Consider the following 19,362-nt stretch of genomic DNA (forward strand, 5'->3'; position numbering starts at 1 on the left):
GGAGTAAATTATTTCCTCCAAAAGGAGTTCCTAGAACTAAAATAGTTCCTAGTTCCTGCGGTGCGAACACGCCAAAATCCGTGAACTTCCGCCAATAGTTCTAGGAACTATGAAAAGGTTCCTCCGGTGCGAAAGCCTCTTAATAAGGGATACTCACTGTGGGACGAGCCAGCCCAGTGGGTGCGGGATCTGCCCCATGGCCCCAGGGGACAGTGGGTAATAGGGCGACAGCTCTGAGGGGTGAGGGGTCCGAGGAATACCTGGACCAGAGGTACACAGTCAGTAAGTCACATGATTAAAAGACAGAAACACAAGTTAAGGTGTGTCAGAAAAGTGTGTAACACCTGTCTTTGGGTCCAGTATCTCTGGCGAGAGGTGGGCTGGAGGAGTTCCTGGAGAGAAGTGTTCATTGCTGTAGGTGATGAGGGGGGTCAGGGGGTGCATGTGCGCATGCTGGACCACCGGGACCTTATTAGACTGAGAGAGAGAGAGAGAGAGAGAGAGAGAGAGAGAGAGAGAGAGAGAGAGAGAGAGAGAGAGAGAGAGAGAGAGAGAGAGAGAGAGAGAGAGAGAGAGAGAGAGAGAGAGACGCTTTATTAACCCTCTGGAGTCTGAGCGGTTTTCTGGGCCCTTGAGATGTTCTGACATGCTCTTACATTTGTGCTTTTTTCAGTTGCTTATAAACATATTAATGGCAAAGGTGTAAATTCACTCTATAAAGCACAAACAGGGCTACCATAATATGTGAGCCACGTGTATGTACATGTTTTAATTTTTGAGAGAATAATGTTTATGCGTGGATATTGAAAAAACTAAAAACTAAAATTTCTGAAATAAGGCCACAAAACACATAGTAAATATGTGTCAATAAGACTTTTGACCAATGGATGTCGTCGCCTATAGTTTTTTCTTCAAAATTATGTGAAAATAGTCTTGCTTTATCGTTCAAATAAAACCATACATTGATTTAAATTGATGTAAAACAGGTTTTGCTTGGAAAGCCAATATGCGAGGGGGCGTGAACGAGGAGTGGTTTACACCTGAATTACCACCCACTCTGCATAATGATGAGCCATTCACACAGGTGTGAAACTGGCTGAGCCACAATGCTTGGACAAAAGATATTTAGAAGAAGACTTATATTGACCATTTAAGATTTTGCTTACATCTATCTTGTACATATGTTGTGCTATTTTATTAAAAAAGTTACAATTACAACAATAATTACAATTTCAACAATATTTCAAGTGTACTCTTTCTTTGTAAAAAAAAAGAAAGATTATAGGCCTACATTTTATCTATGTATTCATTACTTTGAATATAGCCAACATTGGAACAGCTAACATCTTAGTTGATGACTTTATTTTTGACAAAAATATTAGGCTATTTTATATATAGATTTTTACTCATCTCAGTATAGCAATACAGTTTGCTAAAACATCATCATTCGTTGACGATAGGCTTATTTACTTTAAATCCAGGAAAGTTGTTAGTGAAAAAATTATTAAAATTAAGATACAATTGATACAAAACGAAATTCGTTTTAAAGAAAGGATTGGTACTTTCTGTTTTGAGGTCTCTGTGAAAGTTTGAAAGTCTTTTAGTGTTTTTTTTTTTAGAGCTCGCGTCCATAATGGAGAAAAAACAGAGCGCATGCCGTTCATTCGTCAATAAACAGAAACCCGAGAAGGAAAAACTTACTAGTATTCCTCAGCTCGTATTCCTCGTATTCCTCATTATTCCTCACAGCGCTGCAAGACGGTGTAAGCAAGTAATGTTCTGAATAAACTTGTGTTTTGGTTTTCTCGAGCTGATGGGGGCGTTCACAGGATTGCGCGGATTACCTCAGCCATTTGCGTTTGAATAGCGTGCGCTCTCCGTGGGCGGAGTCACATTACATTTGAATTAGCTCTAATTAGGTCGACTGGAATCGCTCTCTTTTAATACAGATTTCACAAGATGAGAATATTTGTTTTTTATATAAATTACTTCATTTAAAAGAAGAGATTTCAAGCTTCATAAAGACATATATCACTTGTATGTGTGAGAAGTATTCACTGAGTTATGGTTCATTTTCGGACGCGTTTCAGAATGGACTACACGGACAGAGAGAAGGCAGAACTCGCTTCGTGATTATTTTTCTTTATTTGTCGAAAAGCACAACCCTATGTTTTTATTGTGAGTATACATAAAAATAATACACATTTAACAGAATCGATTGATGTATGGAACTCCTATGGAAAATCAAAGTCAACAGAGTATTCATGAGTTTCTTTTACACTGATAAAAAAAAAGCGAGCTGGTATCGCCGGCGATACCGTCGACCTCAGGGGGTTAAGATACAAAATCAAAATTGACCCTTTTTTCAGTGGTGTTTGATAGCGTTAGCATCAGTATTACTCGTATGTAGGGTTAGTGAACTGAACATCATCAAATCAGTACTTACTAAAGCAAATAGTTCAATAATTTAAGACTTAGTCAGTCATTATACAGTGTGCATCAGCAACCTTTGTTTCAGATGTATTATTCTCATAAGGGGATTTTAAAAATGTATTTTTTAAGAGTTACAAGCTATGAACCAAAACAACCAGCTATGAGGTGAGGCACAACATTACAAACTTTGATTTGAAGAAAACATTTATTTGAAAATTGGACAAAAAGGTACAAGACTCTGTACTTAACGGCTTTATTGAGGAAAATAACTACAATCCCTTTAAGCATTGCGAATGACAATCAAATTAAAAACAAATAAAGAAATACATTGAATTAAAGATGTTGATATTAAATTTATTGAAATGTTTATCAAGCATAAAATATTGAAGTAGATATTTAAGTAGTTTGAGAGCGTAGGGAAAGACTCTCTGATTGGTTGAGATTTCTCTGCAGAATCATGGGTAATGTAGTTTCTTTTTTTCAAACAGGAGTTCAGCTGTTCAACACGATTAATTAAAAAAATAAGTGGAAATAATGTAAGCTGATGGCTTCAACAAAATCATATACCATTAAGTTATTGTTCAAAATCAAATCCCCTATGGAGAAAATGAATGGGATTTTTATGTCCATGAACTCGCCTGTTGCACTACATTTCGCAATCAAATATTTTAGCTATTTCTACATTTGTAAATGTATGCCTTGAACACTTGATGCTGTTAGATACCCATAAAGCACTGTTTACTTTGCTCTTTACTTTACAACCGACAGTGCACTTGTCTTGAATAGTAAGAACCTGAAGCAATGATACTTGATTGAGAAAAGCTTGCCATTGCCATTGAATCTGTTGTGCTTTCAGCAGAATGCGTGTCAGATGTAAAACCACAATGGTTCTTGGGTAAAAAGAGGCCAGTGGTTGCTTATGTATCAGATGATATATGAGGATATATATCTGTATGTGTGGGTGAACAGTAGGGCTGCACGATATTGAAAGTGCGATATGCGATAACTCTGTAAATAATGTCATATGCGATACGATAATGTACAAAACAGAAATTGAATAATCAAATATAAAAATTAAACAGCTTAGTTTTCACTGTATGAATTAAACACTGATTCTTATTAAAGCTACAAAAGTTATTCAGTCAAGAGCAGTGAGTGATTTTCTCTCCGTCTTTTGTTGTTTGATCATCATTAATGACAGACAGCATCAGGTTAATTAGGCTCCTGTCACTTTAAGAGCTAATGCACAGATCCAATATACTGATACACACACATTTTCTTTCTCAACTGTTTACGTTCACTTAATATAACTGACTGACTTATGTGAATACTCACTAAGACGGGCATTTTGACCTCATTTTGTGTGTCTTTGGCCACAGAAGCTGAGTAAGAGAACTAAGTACGGTCCGAGAGGTGTGTGTGCGAGTACCGTATTGAGTTTTCTTCTGCGGCTTATGCCTATCACATGTTTGTAGCAGTCATGTGTCCAGTCTATTCTCTGCTATATGCATCACCTCCAATTAACTTTTTGAAGTACTAAAATCATTCAGTGATCACAAGCCATTGCAATATGCATATCATGATATGCACATTTGCGATATTTCAACAATTCAGATACATTGTGCAGCCCTAATGACAAGCATGAAGCAATCTGGCCGCGCACCAAGGAATGCTGTGAGAGCGGAGCGCTGTGCCAGACAGACTCACACCCAATGCCACACCAAAGCCCTGTGCACACAAAGTGTACCTGACAATCTCTTACACAACAATCACTCAAAGCACTGACAACTCCGAGACAGCACATAAAACACGAGAAGAGCATGATGCACATGCACATGTAATTATAACATTCATTCAGGATAATGAAACCTTCATGAATGAACGAAGTTGCACAAACTAGTTCACATTTGTGTTTGTTAGTATAAGCGAGTGAGAGATGTTGTGGTTCGGGCAGCACATCTGTAGGACTGGGGAATGACTGTATCAATATTTCATCATCCTGGAAACATTGCTGAAACCACAGCGAAGTGATTCTGGAGAGTGGGTGTGAGCAGAAGTGCTTTATAAGGTGAGGAAAGACATTAAACATCTCTCTCATTTATATATGCCATTACTTGACAACCTCAAAATGGTGCGATCCCTTGGTGTGGTGTTATGTAGATTAACTACTTTTGTTGTTTATTATAAAAGTACAATGTTTTATTATTTGATGTAACAACATAAATTTTATTTTTTGATGTTACAGCACTGATATCCCAGTGTAATGCAGCCATTTATCGGTTTATTTCTATAATAATTTGTAACAATAAGGAAGGCCAATATTGAAGACGATAATTATTTGATAAGTCTATCACCGATAAAATGGCCAGTTTTTAAAATATTGTGAAAAATTGTCAACGGTTTAAATACTAGACACCTTAGAAGTGAATTTAGGCATCATCGGAAAAATGGGTTACACTTTATTTTAAGGTATCATTGTTACAGTGTAATTATATATTTAAGTACCGAGTAATAATAATTTACAGCATGTACTTACTATAGGGTTAGGGTAGGATTAGGGTTTGGTTGAGGGTTAGTTGCATGTAATTATGCATAATTTACTGTTATTACAATGGTAAGTACATGTAACATATGTAAGGATACTGTAAAATAAAGTGTTACCGAAAAATGTATGGATATTCATTTTGAGATCTGCTCAAATATTACATTTAACAGTATAACAGACTAACTTCAACACTCTAGTGCAGCGGACAAAACCATTATATTAAGCTAAAACAACAACAACAAAAAAATTATATATTTTTAATTTTAATTCTTCCACTGTGATTCCCACAATCTATAAAATCCTTCAAATATGAGGTAGCCTTGTTTTAAAAGATTGATTTCTAGAGCTGGGAAAGTCATGTAATCTAATAAAATCTTAAAACTCCATGGGCATTTTTATAATCAATATACATTTAAATTTTTTTTTAAGTTATGCCGAGCTTTGAATTTCAAGTACCCCTAAATCACAAACACCTGAAAAAATCACAGGGCTTGATTATTGTTGTATACGGTGGAGCCTTTAAGTCAAAATGGTTGAGAACCAATGCTCTAGTTCACTAAATGACAACAAAAAGTCATTTAAATGTGTGCACAATTATCCAGAATTGTCCGATATTGTATCAGACAAAAAAAATTGCAGACTAAACCTTTAAAGTCACATTTCTTAAATGCATTTGGTTTAATAACAACAACATACTTAAGAATGCAAATTCAATAATAAAAAAAAAGAAAGAAAAGTATGGTAGAACTTGACTTTATCCATCAGGACTTGATTGGATGGTAAATAAACCGGTCTCTGTATGACGGGTGTTTGGGGGAGAAAGGGTGTAAAATAAGAGCCGAAAAAGTTGTTTTAGAGGCAGAAAAAGGTATTTTCTTTTTCCTTGATCAACTATAAGACTATCAGGAATGTGTCTTAATTTTAAGTGTAATCTCTTGTATTCTGAAGTCCTGATCAAAATCCTGTCAATAGGGGGCAGACTTCAGCGAGGACAGTCGATCTGTGGTGCTGAAAGACTCAACAGCTTTTAAAACTCACTAACAAGCTGTCAACTATTCCCAGACTGCCAAATTGAGGGCATTTTGGTATTCATGATCTACAGGACACGAGTGTGTGAGAGTATGTCAAAACCAGAGCTGCAGTAAGGAAGGCTAAACGGCATGAGTGTGTGTCTGGAGCTGGCGCAGGGTTTGTGCAGATTGAGTGTGTGTCGTCTGGCCAAGAGGGCACGGCTCTGCTGGGACGGGTAGAGGAGAGCGTGTTCAACAGGGATGGAGGATTTCACTCCGCCAAACAAGAGTCTCAATCCTTCACATCTGAGATACATTACTGGGCAAACAGCCCCAGGGTACAAGAGTTACCAACGGACCAAACAACCTCCTGAGTCCTGTGTGTGTGTGTGTGTGTGTGTGTGTGTGTGTGTGTGTGTGTGTGTGTGTGTGTGTGTGTGAGAGTGTGTGTGTGTGTGAGAGTGAGTGAGTGAGTTAGAGAGAGAGAGATTTTGTCTGTTTCTGTGAGTGAGAGAGAGAGTGTTTGTGTGTGAGTGAGAGAGAGAGAGAGAGAGAGAGAGTGTGTTTATGTGAGTTTTGTCTGTCTGTGTTTGTTTGTGTGTATGTGAGAGAGAGTGTGAGAGAGATAGAGTGTGTGTTTATGTGAGTTTGTCTGTCTATGTTTGAGTGAGTGAGTGTGTGTGTGTGTGTGTGCGAGAGAGAGAGAGTGTGTGTGTGTGTGTGTTTGTGTGTGAGTGAGAGAGAGATAGAGAGAGAATGTGTGTGTTTGTGTGAGTTTGTCTATCTGTGTTTGTGTGAGTGAGAGTGTGTGTGTGTGTGTGTGAGTTTGTCTGTCTGTCTGTGTTTGTGTGTGTGTGTTTGTGAGAGAGTGTGTGTGTGCTGCTCTCTCCTTTCCAGTGGGAGGTTCTGAGTCTTTGTGGAGTCCTTTCAAAAAAGGAGGAACGAAAAAGAAAAGGAAAAAGGGAGACTGCATGGCATGCTGGGATAGCAGAGGCTTGTTTATCACCGAGGCAGGAAGCGGATGTAAGAGTGGGCAGAACATGACATCAGCATTTAGAGGCGCACACACACACACACACACAAAAAGCTTAAGCTGAAGTGTTTTTTGTATTACAGCAGCTATACACACACGCACACACACACACACACACACACACACACACACACACACACACACACACACACACAATAAAATAACTGGTGAAATTTAATGACCATTCATTTTTTTAACAATACTTAGTAGAAATTCACCAAACAGAAATGAAACCTATAAAGTATGCATTGCCACGGCTGTCAGTAGATTGTGGATTGTCAAAGTTTTGATTCGAACCTGCTTTTCCTGCATGAGCATCACAGCTTACAGTCACGGACCACCAGGCCATGAGACGAGACCATGACCTCTGAATCAACCCTATCTGAACTCAATCAACACTCTGATCAACACTGAAGAACACCTCTGTCTTCTGTAGAGCTGATTACAGCTGAATCTAACTTTCACATAATCAGTGAACTTTACACAGGTGTTGAACTGCATTAACACTGAACTGACTTCAGATGAACAACGACACTATTGTCTTTTCAGAGCGGCTTTACAACAGAATTTTAAATAAAGGTGACGATGTAATACAGGTGAAACTCGAAAAATTAGAATATCGTGCAAAAGTTTGTGTATTTCAGTAATTCAAATTAAAAGGTGAAACTAATATATTTAGTATATATAACTATATACATATGCATGATTATACTTTTCAGAGGGCTGTCATTTCTGCATTTAAAATCCTTTTTTTTTTTTTTGATTTCATGTAATATTCTGATTTTCTGCAATTTTGAATTTGGGGTTTTCATAAGCTGTAAGCCATAATCATCAAAATTATAACTTTTGCACAATATTCACATTTTTCGAGTTTCACCTGTAGATTGCAGATTTATTTTTACATTTTACATGAGAAATAGTTGCGACTTTTAAATATAAAATTGGGTAACACTTTATTTTACAGTATCCTTACATATGTTACATGTATTTACCATAGTAATAACAGTAAATTATGCATAATTACATGCAACTAACCCTCAACCAAATCTAATCCTACCCTAACTCTATAGTAAGTACATGTAGTTCATTAATATTTCTCAGTACTTAAATATATAATTACACTATAACAATGACACCTTTAATAAAGTGTAACCTAAAATTGCTATTACAAGAAAATGCGAGTTAATCACAATTACAAAATATTCTTACAAATGTGACAGTTTCCTGTAATCACAACTTTCACTTAATTTCTCTCATATCTGCAACTTAATTTGCTTTAACTGCAATTATAATTTGCATATATGTGATGTAACAATTATGAGAAATAGTCGCAACTTTCAGATATAAAATTGCTATTACAAGAAAATGCAAATTAGTCACAATTACAGAACATTCTCACAATTGTGAGTTTCCCGAATCACAACTTTCACATAATTTCTCATATCTGCCACTTAATTTCCTCTAATTGCACTTGTAATTTGCATATGTGATGTATAAAGTAGCAATTATGAGAAAGTCACAACTGTGAAATATAAAGTTATTACAAGAAAATGTGAAGATGAATAATGAGCTGCTTTACAGACTTGACTTGATGTAAAATATTGCATGTATTTTTACATGTTGCGTCTTTTTTATGGATGGGACTCCAGAGAGAAAATGAGTGAGCAAGACAGAGGATCATGGAAATGTACGACTGTTCTCACAATTCTCTACTGTGTCGTCCTGAAAAACTCCCACACAATCGGTGATTGCTTGCGTACAATATGGATCCCAATCCTCAAGCCACAAAGCGTTCCCATCTGAGGCCTCGTCACTATGCTAACTTAATCAACTGCCCTAGCTTATCACATGCTGACACACACTAAACAGTGAGGGCCCTGTTGTGTTCTCTCACACACACACACACTAAAGGTGGCGCCGCAGAATACCAAGCAAACCCGTCTCCTGAATTATTGAACGTTCTGGAGTGAACAGAATAACACATTAGCATACTGACCTTATGGGCTCAATCTGACAACGCTTAGCATGTGATCGTGTTTGAGGGAGAATGAGGGATTGGGAAAGAAATATAAGGATGAATACTAACATCGGATTGTTCTGTTTGTTTAATCCAACTCTCTTGTTTTGATCAATTTTCAGGATTTATAGGCCGAACACACATTTTCTGGAAGGGTGGATGGGATCAGGAAATGTTGCAAGCTAGACTCAAACCTAGCTAACCTGTGTCTGAGCACCACAAAACACGTCAACACTCATTTCTTTCTCAGATCAAAAGAATTAAACAGGTAATTATAAAAGTCACATTATAAGATATGGAGTCACAATTACAAAAAATACCCACAAAATTTACTTTTACAAGAAAATGCGATTCACAATTACAAGACACAATTGTCTTAGTTTCCTGTAATCGCAACTTTCGCTTAATTTCTCTCATATCTGCAACTTAATTTCCTTAAATTGCACTTAGAATTTGCATATGTGATGAATAAAGTAACAATTATGAGAAATAGTCGCAACTTTTAGATCTAGAGTTGCTTTTACAAGAAAATGCGAGTTAGTTACAATTACAAAACGTTCTTACAATTGTGACAGTTTCCTGTAATCACAACTTTTGCGAAATTTCTCATATCTTTCACTTAATTTCCTCTTATTGCACTTGTAATTTGCATATGTGACATATAAAGTACAATTATGAGAAATAGTCACAACTGTGAAATATAAAGTTATTACAAGAAAATGCGAGTTAGTCACAATTACAAGAAATTCTTACAATTGCGACAAAATAAAGTTGCAACTACAAAAAAAAAAAAAAAAAAATTGCCTTTATTTTTTGTGCTTCCATAGATTGTGACAATATATTCTGATGTGGGTTTTTAATGCCCGAAATTAAATTAAATTAAAATAAATAAATGCAAAAAAACAATATATATATATAAAATTTAATTTGATAATTCTGTTTCTTTGTTGAATAAGCGAAACAAGTCCACCTATGATCAATAAGATGGATCCACATCAGAACTAAGCTCCGTCTTTAGTGTAACACGTGATATTTTTCAGGTAGGCAGTTTTAACACTAGTTGTTTGGTGATAGTTTTCGCTCACCGGAGCGGGTCGTATTCGTGGCGCCATTCTCCTCTATAAATAAAAACACACCTGACCTCACCCTTCAGTCACACTCTTCTCACCCCGACGCAAGATCCCCTCATTCCCCGCAGTCCGACGGCCAAGATCAGATGTTCTCAAACGTCCCTCCAGCCAACGCCACGGATAAGCGAAGGAAGGAAGGACGACTGCGTTCTCATCAAACCCTCAAGACTTGCTGTTCAACCACAGCTAATTTGATTGCCATTACGTTGCATTTTCTGCTGATTCGCTAATGCGAGTGCATGCATTTTATAACGTTATATTAAGTAAATACAATAAAGGCCTAATGGCCCGACTGGGTGGTGGGACAAGGCATGCTGTGTTTTTAAGAACAATCCCATGGTTCTTCAGAGGTTAGAGAGAGTTCAGGGGTTACTGGGACAAAGCGAGTCTGAAACACACACACACACACACACACACACACACACACACACACACACACACACTAAATGCCCTCTGGCTGCCAGAGTCAATGATGACATTCATCCGTCATCCTTCTGGATTTATTATGTCATAATTTATTATGTCTCCCTGTCAGAGGGAGATTTCAGAGTGAAAGCAACAAATCCCTCATTAAAAACCACTAACAGATGCTAAGTAGCCGAACTGTTCCTTAAAGCCTGAAAATAACGCTTTAATCAGTTTCATTATTTCGTCATGCAATTTGAACAGATTTATAATCAGATGGAGGGATAATCAAATTGTTTCAAATGTCATGAGACTTTGATTTACACATTTTTGATGTATGGTGGCCCCAAAAAGTATTTGGACACACAAGTCATACTTGAAAAACGAATGATTGTGCAAAGTCACTCTTCCGCCCACTCTCCACTTAAACCGGTTTAGTACGGGTCAATCTGAGGTTCCTCGTGTTGTGCGTTTGCAATGTTTCATCCTGATATACACCACCAGTCAAACGTTTGGGATTGGTAAGATTTTTAATGTTTTTAAAAGAAGTCTCTTCTGCTCACCATTTTATTTGATTAAAAATACAAAAAAAAAAAGTGTTTAAAATAACTTTTCTATTTTAATATATTTCCAATGAATTTTAATGAATTTCCAGCATCATTGCTCCAGTCTTCAGTGTCACATGATCCTTCAGAAATCATTCTAATATGATGATTTGATGCTCAAGAAACATTCAATATTATTATCAATGTTGAAACCAGTTAAAAAAGTTAAAATAAAATAAATAAAATCTTTTGTAACATTATAAATGTCTTTACTGTAACTTTTGATCAATTTAATTCATCCTTGATGAATAAAAGTATTGATTTTATTATTTCTTTACCCCCCAAAAATAATAAATAATAAAAATTCTTACAAACCCAAAACTTTTGAACGGTAGCAGGCAGGGTCCGAAATTAACACCCGCCAAGCGCCAAATGCGGGTAGATTTTCTGTTTGGCGAGTAAATCTCAAAAGGCTATCCGCCACACTGGCGGGTGAATGTTCATACCAAAATATGAAATTTCAAGCGCGCACACGCTCTTCTGCCTCTAAGAATGAGCAGAGAGAGAGAGAGAGAGAGAGAGCCCCGGCCGCGCGCGCGCACTCACTCACTATTCAGAGCGTCAAGCTTCCCCGTATTTTTGACGCGTCCTTGACAGGGCGGCCAGAGCTTCTTTGCAGCTCAAGTCGGCGGCGGTGTGTACGTACAGTTAACGCTCTATCTGTTGACGGCGCTGAGGGAAAAGCTCCCGCCACTGGAAGAAGCTGTCGTCGCCCATTTGTGTCCTCCTGCGCACCCATCTAAGCCGTGCAGAACGTCTTCAGCACTCGCGGATTGTGCATACTCCGCCGCTGGCCAGGCTGCTTCTGCTTTACACACCATGGTCGTTCTTTTCTCGAGAAAAGGAGTTTTCTCGTAGCGTTTGCAACGCAATAATCGTTCCCTTATCTCTCAGGGAACCGAGGTTAAAGTAACCGAGTACGTTCTGCCTTCCCTTCCACATGAGTCAGGTAACAAAACTGACAATTTTTTTTTTTTTTTACCCCAATGATAATATTTCATATATTTCTCACATTTTGATCAATATATATATATATATATAGATTTTTTTTTTATTATACATTTCATATTTTGCTCTGTACAATTTTTTATGTTTGTATTCAACATAATAGGCCTACCTTATTATCTCAATTAAAAGTACTGAAATGAATGTATACGTGACAAAAAAAAAAGGCTGTTTATTATTTTGGCCGGTAAAAAATATGCTTGGCTGGTGGATTTTTTCATCTACCAGTCCCGTGGCAGGTGAGCCAAAAAGGACCCTGGTAGCAGGGTTTTTCCTGGCTCAAAATGAGGCGGAGGTGGTAAAATCCTAATAATGTATTCTAATAATAAGGTAATTAAATTTGTATTTTTCGTAGATCATCATATAGCCTAATGTGTTTCCCACATTATTTTAGTGGGTGGAGCCTGGTACCTCTAGGGGGGTCTGGGGGCATGCCCCCCCGTAAGAAAATTTTGTACATTTTAAAGATAAATTCATTAATCTGGTGCACTTTGAGTCACCCGAATCCACTGTTAAAAATATTAACCCATATTCGCCCATATTCTTTGATTTAGATATCTGCATCTGATCATCACATTACAATTATTCAAATTTTCAGTGTTAAGCATGATAATATGGTAACATATCACACTGAAGTTGGCTGATTAAAAATTAACATTTATTTAAAAGTTTTTCTTTAGGCTTTACTCCCTTGTCAATGTTTCATTACATCACTGTTTGAAAACACAATTTTTTATACCTTTAGAAAGGGCATTTTTTCCATAATTTTATTAAATGTTTGCTCCATCTTTCATTTCAAATTCTTAAATTTGATCAATATTCATTTAAAATAATAAGACACTAGGCTGTTACCAATCAAATTAAATAATTTACACTGAAAAATTATAACTGTATTAAATGAGATTATTTTAAATATTTTTGAATATACAATAAGGAATGTTGAAAAGAATGATACTTTGAAAGTAAACCGCCAGTAGGAGGCGGCAGGCGGCCGTCTTAATGAGCGAGTCATTGAGTCATTCATTCAAACGATTCGTTCAAACGGCTGATTCATTCAAGAATGAGACATGTTTATGAATGGGACACTGAATCTTTGACTCAGCCAATTCGTTCAAAACGCTGAATCATTCAGTAATGAAACACGGTTAAGTGTTGCTGTGAGATGCGTTATGGTTCTGCTGTGATCTTTGTTTGGAACTATTTTCGCGGCTGAAACAGAACAAAAACAGTCAATATTGTGTCTAAAATGTAAGTGACTTAATTCGAACTGTTTATTGAACTGTTGTATGAAAGCAATGTCACATTTTCAGTCGTGATGGTATTAAGGAAAACGGCACTCGTCGTGTGAGGTTGCTAAACTGTATCATATGTTAAAAATATTAAAACACATTTTGAATTTTGGCACTGGCAGTATGTTGTTAACTGAGTTTAAACTGAGTTTACATTTGTTTGGACTTCTCCTCGAGAGGCTGCGCGAGCCTCAACAGCGCAACCTTGTTACCGTCAGTAATATCCACTATCGATTGCAACTTACAATAAATATAATACAAACAGAATCATTCTCTCATTTGAGTGATTCCCTAGTTATTTTTTTTTGTTATTGACGTTTAATCAGGCTACTTGTCCGGTCGGGCAAGTAAAATTCTCTTTTACTTGTCCCTTCAAAAAATCCACTTGTCCCGGACAAGCGTTAATGTCGAGCCCGTCAGGTCCTGTTGTTAGCACCGTATATATTTTTAAATTATGCTAGATTAAGTTAAAATATGGAGACACAAATATTAAGCAAAAAAAATGGAAACTCATATATTGAGGTGGTGATGAAAAATTTACTACCAAGTCAAATTGCGTTTGTTACCTTTTACTACCTTTCAAGGGCCTTAGTTTTGGTAGATTCTTTTTACTACCTTTTACTACCGCGCGGACACCCTGGTTTAATGTTACAAAAGCTTTCAGTTTCAGATAAATGCTGTTCTTTTGAACTTTCTATTCATCAAAGAATCCTGAAATAAAAATGTAAATAACTGTTTTCAACATTGACTGGTAGTGTACACACACACACGCGCTCCACCACAGCAAGAATGTAACGCTCTGGTTAAATTTATCGCCTCTCATCAGCTTTGCAGAGGTGAATCACACCACACACACACACACATCAGCTGAGGACACACACACCACCATGCAAACCCTCTCGACCTCCAACCAGCCGGACTGGATTCACACACAGATCTGGCCAACAGGGAAGCTCGTTCTTATCCAACAGCCATCATTACACACCAAGGAGTGGCATAGTTGTGCCACACATTCTGGAAATATAGCTTTCATTACCAGTAATGAACCTGCAGGCAACCAAAACTTCATTTTAAGACTTGATTTAAAACTTGACTTTAAATGATCAGTTTTAGATTTCAAATACATTGTAGGTTGGAAGCAATGGGCTTTTTAATATGTCCTCTTCGTGCCAAATAACAGCACTATCAATCGCTTCGCATGGCCACCCGCATCAACAACACCACGAATCAATACAAGCTCGGGTGGCCTTTATACGTGTCAATGAAGATCGCCTGACAACACCCATTAAAAACTCAATCTCAGAGATTCGGTACAGAAAGAACATCTGAATGCGATTGGCTTAATTGCAGCGCGGCCTCGTATTCGTCAACTAAGAGAAGTGTGGCTCATCACAGGAAGATTAAGCTTGATTAAAGATTAAAACTCGCACGGATTAATCATTCGCTGTAAGACCAGTAAGAAAATACATGTGGCTCATCAACAGGATCAGTGTTGATTTCCTGCTGACTTTAAAGGGATTGTTTGGGTGAAATTACTCAATTATTCCTTAATTATTTTTGCCCCTTCATTGAAAGTCCATGCAACCAAAACTTTAAAGCTTGAAAAAGTACATGAAGTAATCCATATGTATTGAGTGTTCATTCTGAAAAGAAATTCTGAAATCTTTATTTGAACCCATTTAATTTAGGCTTTAATTTATTAATATAAACATTGATCAATGCACAATTTTTGTGCTTGTACTCTATGTACACCAATCAATGTTTACATATGAAAAAAGCCTAAATTAAATCTGTTCATCATATAAAGTGATCGCGTCTCATCAGAATAACACCCTCAATTCATTTGGATTACTTCACACATGTCTTTATGAGCTTTTTGAAGCTTTAAAATTTGGGCTGCTTGGACTTTCATTAGATGTACAAAATGATGAGAGAATATTAAAAACTTTGGCTGGGTATTGACACAAATTTCACAATTCGATTCCATTTCGATTCCGATTCGATTCAATATGGATTATTTTGGATATCAGGTACAATACATGGAAAATTTTCTCAAGGAAAACAAATCTCTTAACTAATGCTGTAACTATGGGAGTCAGTTGTAGCCTAGGCTTCATTAGCCGACTATAATACTGAAGGTAAAAATGAACTGATTTACACTTATTTATTTTTATAATAATAAAGTTATATGAAATACAAACATTTAAATGGTGGCTGTCATAAAAACTTGCCAGATTTATTCAAACATGCATTAAATATTGAAGAATATTAAAAATTATAATGAATATGTAATATGGTGCATATATTTAGCAGAATGCTCCTCTCTAGAGTTAATTTTTCCAGCTGACTAACGAGTTTATGGTCACTGGATATGGTTTTTCTGAGGTAAATGTGACGTCACATGACATTGTTTACAAGCTGATTTACTGACGTCTTTCCACGGTTGAAACACTGAGCGACTCCATGTGACATGATACGGATTTCGATAAGTTGTACTCTATCTTTTAACACACTTTCAGATGCTCATTCATGTTTATTTCGCGCTGTAACTGGTGTTATTAAGGCGGAAGAGAAGATCATGTGCTTCTCTTGAGCTGAGCCAGAGCGATCTCACAACACAGCGCCAAAACGGTATTTATGTTTTTGAATTTCGTAAGAAAATGGACGTAATTTGAAATCTGAGACTTTGTTTCATATCAATAGTAACAAAGCACAAAGATTACTGAGATCTATTGGATGGGATGCGCGCAACAATGTTCCATTCATTCATCAACTGAGAACAGGATGACTAGCCTAATCGATTCTCGGGTTTTAAGAATCGATATCGGATCGTAAAAATGAGAATTGATTAAAATCGAGAAATCGATATTTTTTTACCCAACCCTATTAAAAACATCTTCATTTGTTTTTCAAAGATAGATGAATGAAAGACTTGGGTTTGGAACGACATGAAGGTGAATTAAATAATGACTAATAATGATTAGGGTGAACTATCACTAAGTTTGAACCAGAAAGTGCTGAATTGAGTGTCTAATTGTTGCATTATTCAAAACCAACCAATTTTTGTGAAATTCTGTCAGTACAATAAATGCCTGTTAGTTTTAGATTTTTCCATCTGATGCAATAACATGCTGAAGTGTCTGAATACTTTCTTTGGCCGCTGTGTGTGCGCGTGTGTCTGTGTGTGTGTGTGATACTCACTAAGTGTCCTGGAGTAGGTGATCGTGAGTCTTTGAGTGCTGCTGTGCCGGGAACATCCAGAAGAGGCCATTTCATATGCAAATACTGTGAAAAACAAAAACAAAAAGTCAGATTAGACAGCAATACTGTGTTTTAATTCACATCTTCCTTTTAAAGTCGGCATGAAACGTTAGTTGCTCTAGACTTTTCTTTCCTATTGTGCCGTTTATCCGAGTGAAAAAAGAACAAGAACAAGCCCAAATGTGGAACAAGAACAAATGTGGGCGGGGCTTGATTTTGTCTGTGGGGAAGTGATTGGATGGTTGTGGTTTGCTATTGGCTGATCTCATGTGATTGACAGGTTATTGCCCCGCCCTCATCATCAGAGAAGAGATGCTGCAAGAGGAAGATATTCTGATTCAAGATTACCAGAAACATCAATTTAAAACAATATTAATGTGCACAAATAAATCATTTAATATTCTGAATAAATCCTGCAATATTCCATAAAAGAATTGTCCATTTTGACTTCCCTACTTTAAAGCTCAATGGAAAAGTTCTGGCACAAACAGGTGCAGAAACTTCACCTCAGTGGGTGGCAAAGTTAACCAACACGTTTTGTCAGACCTGTTGACAAAAGCACCTTATAAAACAGAGCAGTCTGTGAGTGTATGGTGTGTGTGTGTGTGTGTGTGTCTAGACAGGTTTTTTCTGATGACTAACTGTGATTGAATGAGTGAAACAAATGTCAAATTGAAAAGAGACTTAACAGAATCTTCCAGCATGAGATCTGCCTCTCAGAGGGTCATAAATAAGTCGAACGGTCAGCGGAGAGCAATTCTTCTGGCAGACACCTGTGTCTGTATCTGGTACGTACGTGTGTGTGTGTGTGTGTGTGTGTGTGTGTGTGTGTGTGTGTGTAAAACGGAGAGACAGTGAGAGTGCGAAATCTGTGTTTGTCGGAGAATGTGTTCCTCCCTGAGCCCAGCTGTGGGAGTCTATCGAGAGAGAGTGTGTGTGTGTGTGTGTGTGTGTGTGTGTGTGTGTGTGTAGGGGACAGCTGAGAGGAAATCCCATGGAGAGAGGTGGGAAAGCTGGACCGTGGTAAAAACACATATATAATGCTCAAGTGAATATCCCTGCACTTTTGACCTCTGCCTGTATCACTTCCACTATCAGGACGAGCGCAAACACCATCCCGATCTCTTCGTGTGTGTGTGTGCGTGTGTATTCCACCGTGGGCCAAACAGGTGCACTGATAATCACTAATGCACAATGCGGTTTGTAATGAATGCAGAGGTTGTGTTCAGATCTTCTTGTTTTGCTCCATTTGGTCTTATGGTCATAGCTGAAGTCTCCGTGGAGCTCGGCTCAGACATCTGGTTTATATATCAGTTTTAACTGCCGGATACTGCAGATTTTCATGTGCACAGATCTCTTTAGGCTGCTCAAGAATTTAGCATTTATTAAAACACATTTAGTTGGAGCTAATATTCTCATACTAGTGTTAAAGTCAGCAGGACATAAAAGCAGATCCTGTTTGCTTTCTTAACACGCGTTCCTGCTGCTAAAGGTACACTGGGAGAAAAATGTGTAGCATTTACTTTCAAACAACGTTCACTGAGAAATTGCTACTAAATTTCACAAATAATTACAGGGAAATGGCATGTGACACATTCAACTTTGAATCAGAAAGACTAAAATAGTATTCTCGTGTAAAACTAACTCTAATAGTCTTTGAAAACTTTTTTTTTTACTTTAATAAATTATTAAATTAATAAATCTAAATTAATAAATTAATAAATCTGGCTTTATTATTAAATTAAAGCCAGAAGAGCAATGCCAACAATAAGGTGAAAATCATTTTCTGATAAATATCATAACTGATAAATGGCTAATATTAAAAATAAATAAATAAATAAATAAATAATACATTTTAAAAATATATAGTTTTAAATGCTACAATTTTATTTAGGATTCACTTTGTAATTGAAAATATGAAATATGCATATTTATATTTGGTAAATATCCAAAATGGTGTGATATATAATTCAACCCTAATAAAAAAAATTATTTTATGCACATTTTTAGCAATTTCATGACAAAATGTCCTATTGCAGTCAAAGCTGTTAAAAACAAAAAATTACATTTATTGCATTAGGTGTGGTTATATGCAAAATACACACACACACAAAAAACAGCTCGCTGCACACTGATTGGATGATGGCCTCTAAATAAAAAAATCAAACCAATTGTGTTTCTTCTTAATTCTTATTGGCTAATTATCCACACTGTTTGCGCAATCAGCATCTGACTTGGTCAAGATGAACTCTCTCGTCCACCGGCTCTGATAAACACGCGCAGCATGTTAATATGATGGAAATATGATCACTGGATTCAATAAACTGGTCCTGGTCTTGGATATCGCTCAAATCCAGCCGGAAAATCCGAATCCTCATCCGCGCCGCTAATGAGTTAATGTGGGGTCCGCTCCACTTTTACATCTTCGACCTTGCTTTCAATCGGAGCGATCATAGGAAGGAAGTTTACACGGCTATGGTTAAAAATGGAAAAGACATAATAGACACAAAAGGAAGAGGGGAGGGAGCGGGAGCGACAGAGAAAGGGGAAAAAAACATTTTCAGGAATGGGTTTTGTCTGAGCAGGCCAAGGGTATTGTTTCCTGACAGCTGGGTGAGGCGGGGGGGCG

General features: G+C 37.0%; 1 protein-coding gene across 1 annotated transcript in view; it reads right to left on the reverse strand.

Moving 5' to 3' along the window:
- The window catches only part of tcf7l1b (transcription factor 7 like 1b), an 83,356-nt gene that overhangs the window by 22,377 nt on the left and 41,617 nt on the right, over positions 1-19,362 (reverse strand). Inside the window, exons 4-6 of the mRNA XM_084087285.1 lie at positions 16,674-16,757; positions 345-477; positions 158-260 (exon numbers count right to left, since the gene is read on the reverse strand). Coding sequence (XP_083943411.1) covers positions 158-260; positions 345-477; positions 16,674-16,757 — 320 coding nt within the window. The remainder of the gene's footprint in view (positions 1-157; positions 261-344; positions 478-16,673; positions 16,758-19,362) is intronic.

This window comes from Abramis brama (assembly GCF_963993115.1).
Source record: "Abramis brama genome assembly, chromosome: 16".
NCBI classification, from domain to species: domain Eukaryota; kingdom Metazoa; phylum Chordata; class Actinopteri; order Cypriniformes; family Leuciscidae; genus Abramis; species Abramis brama.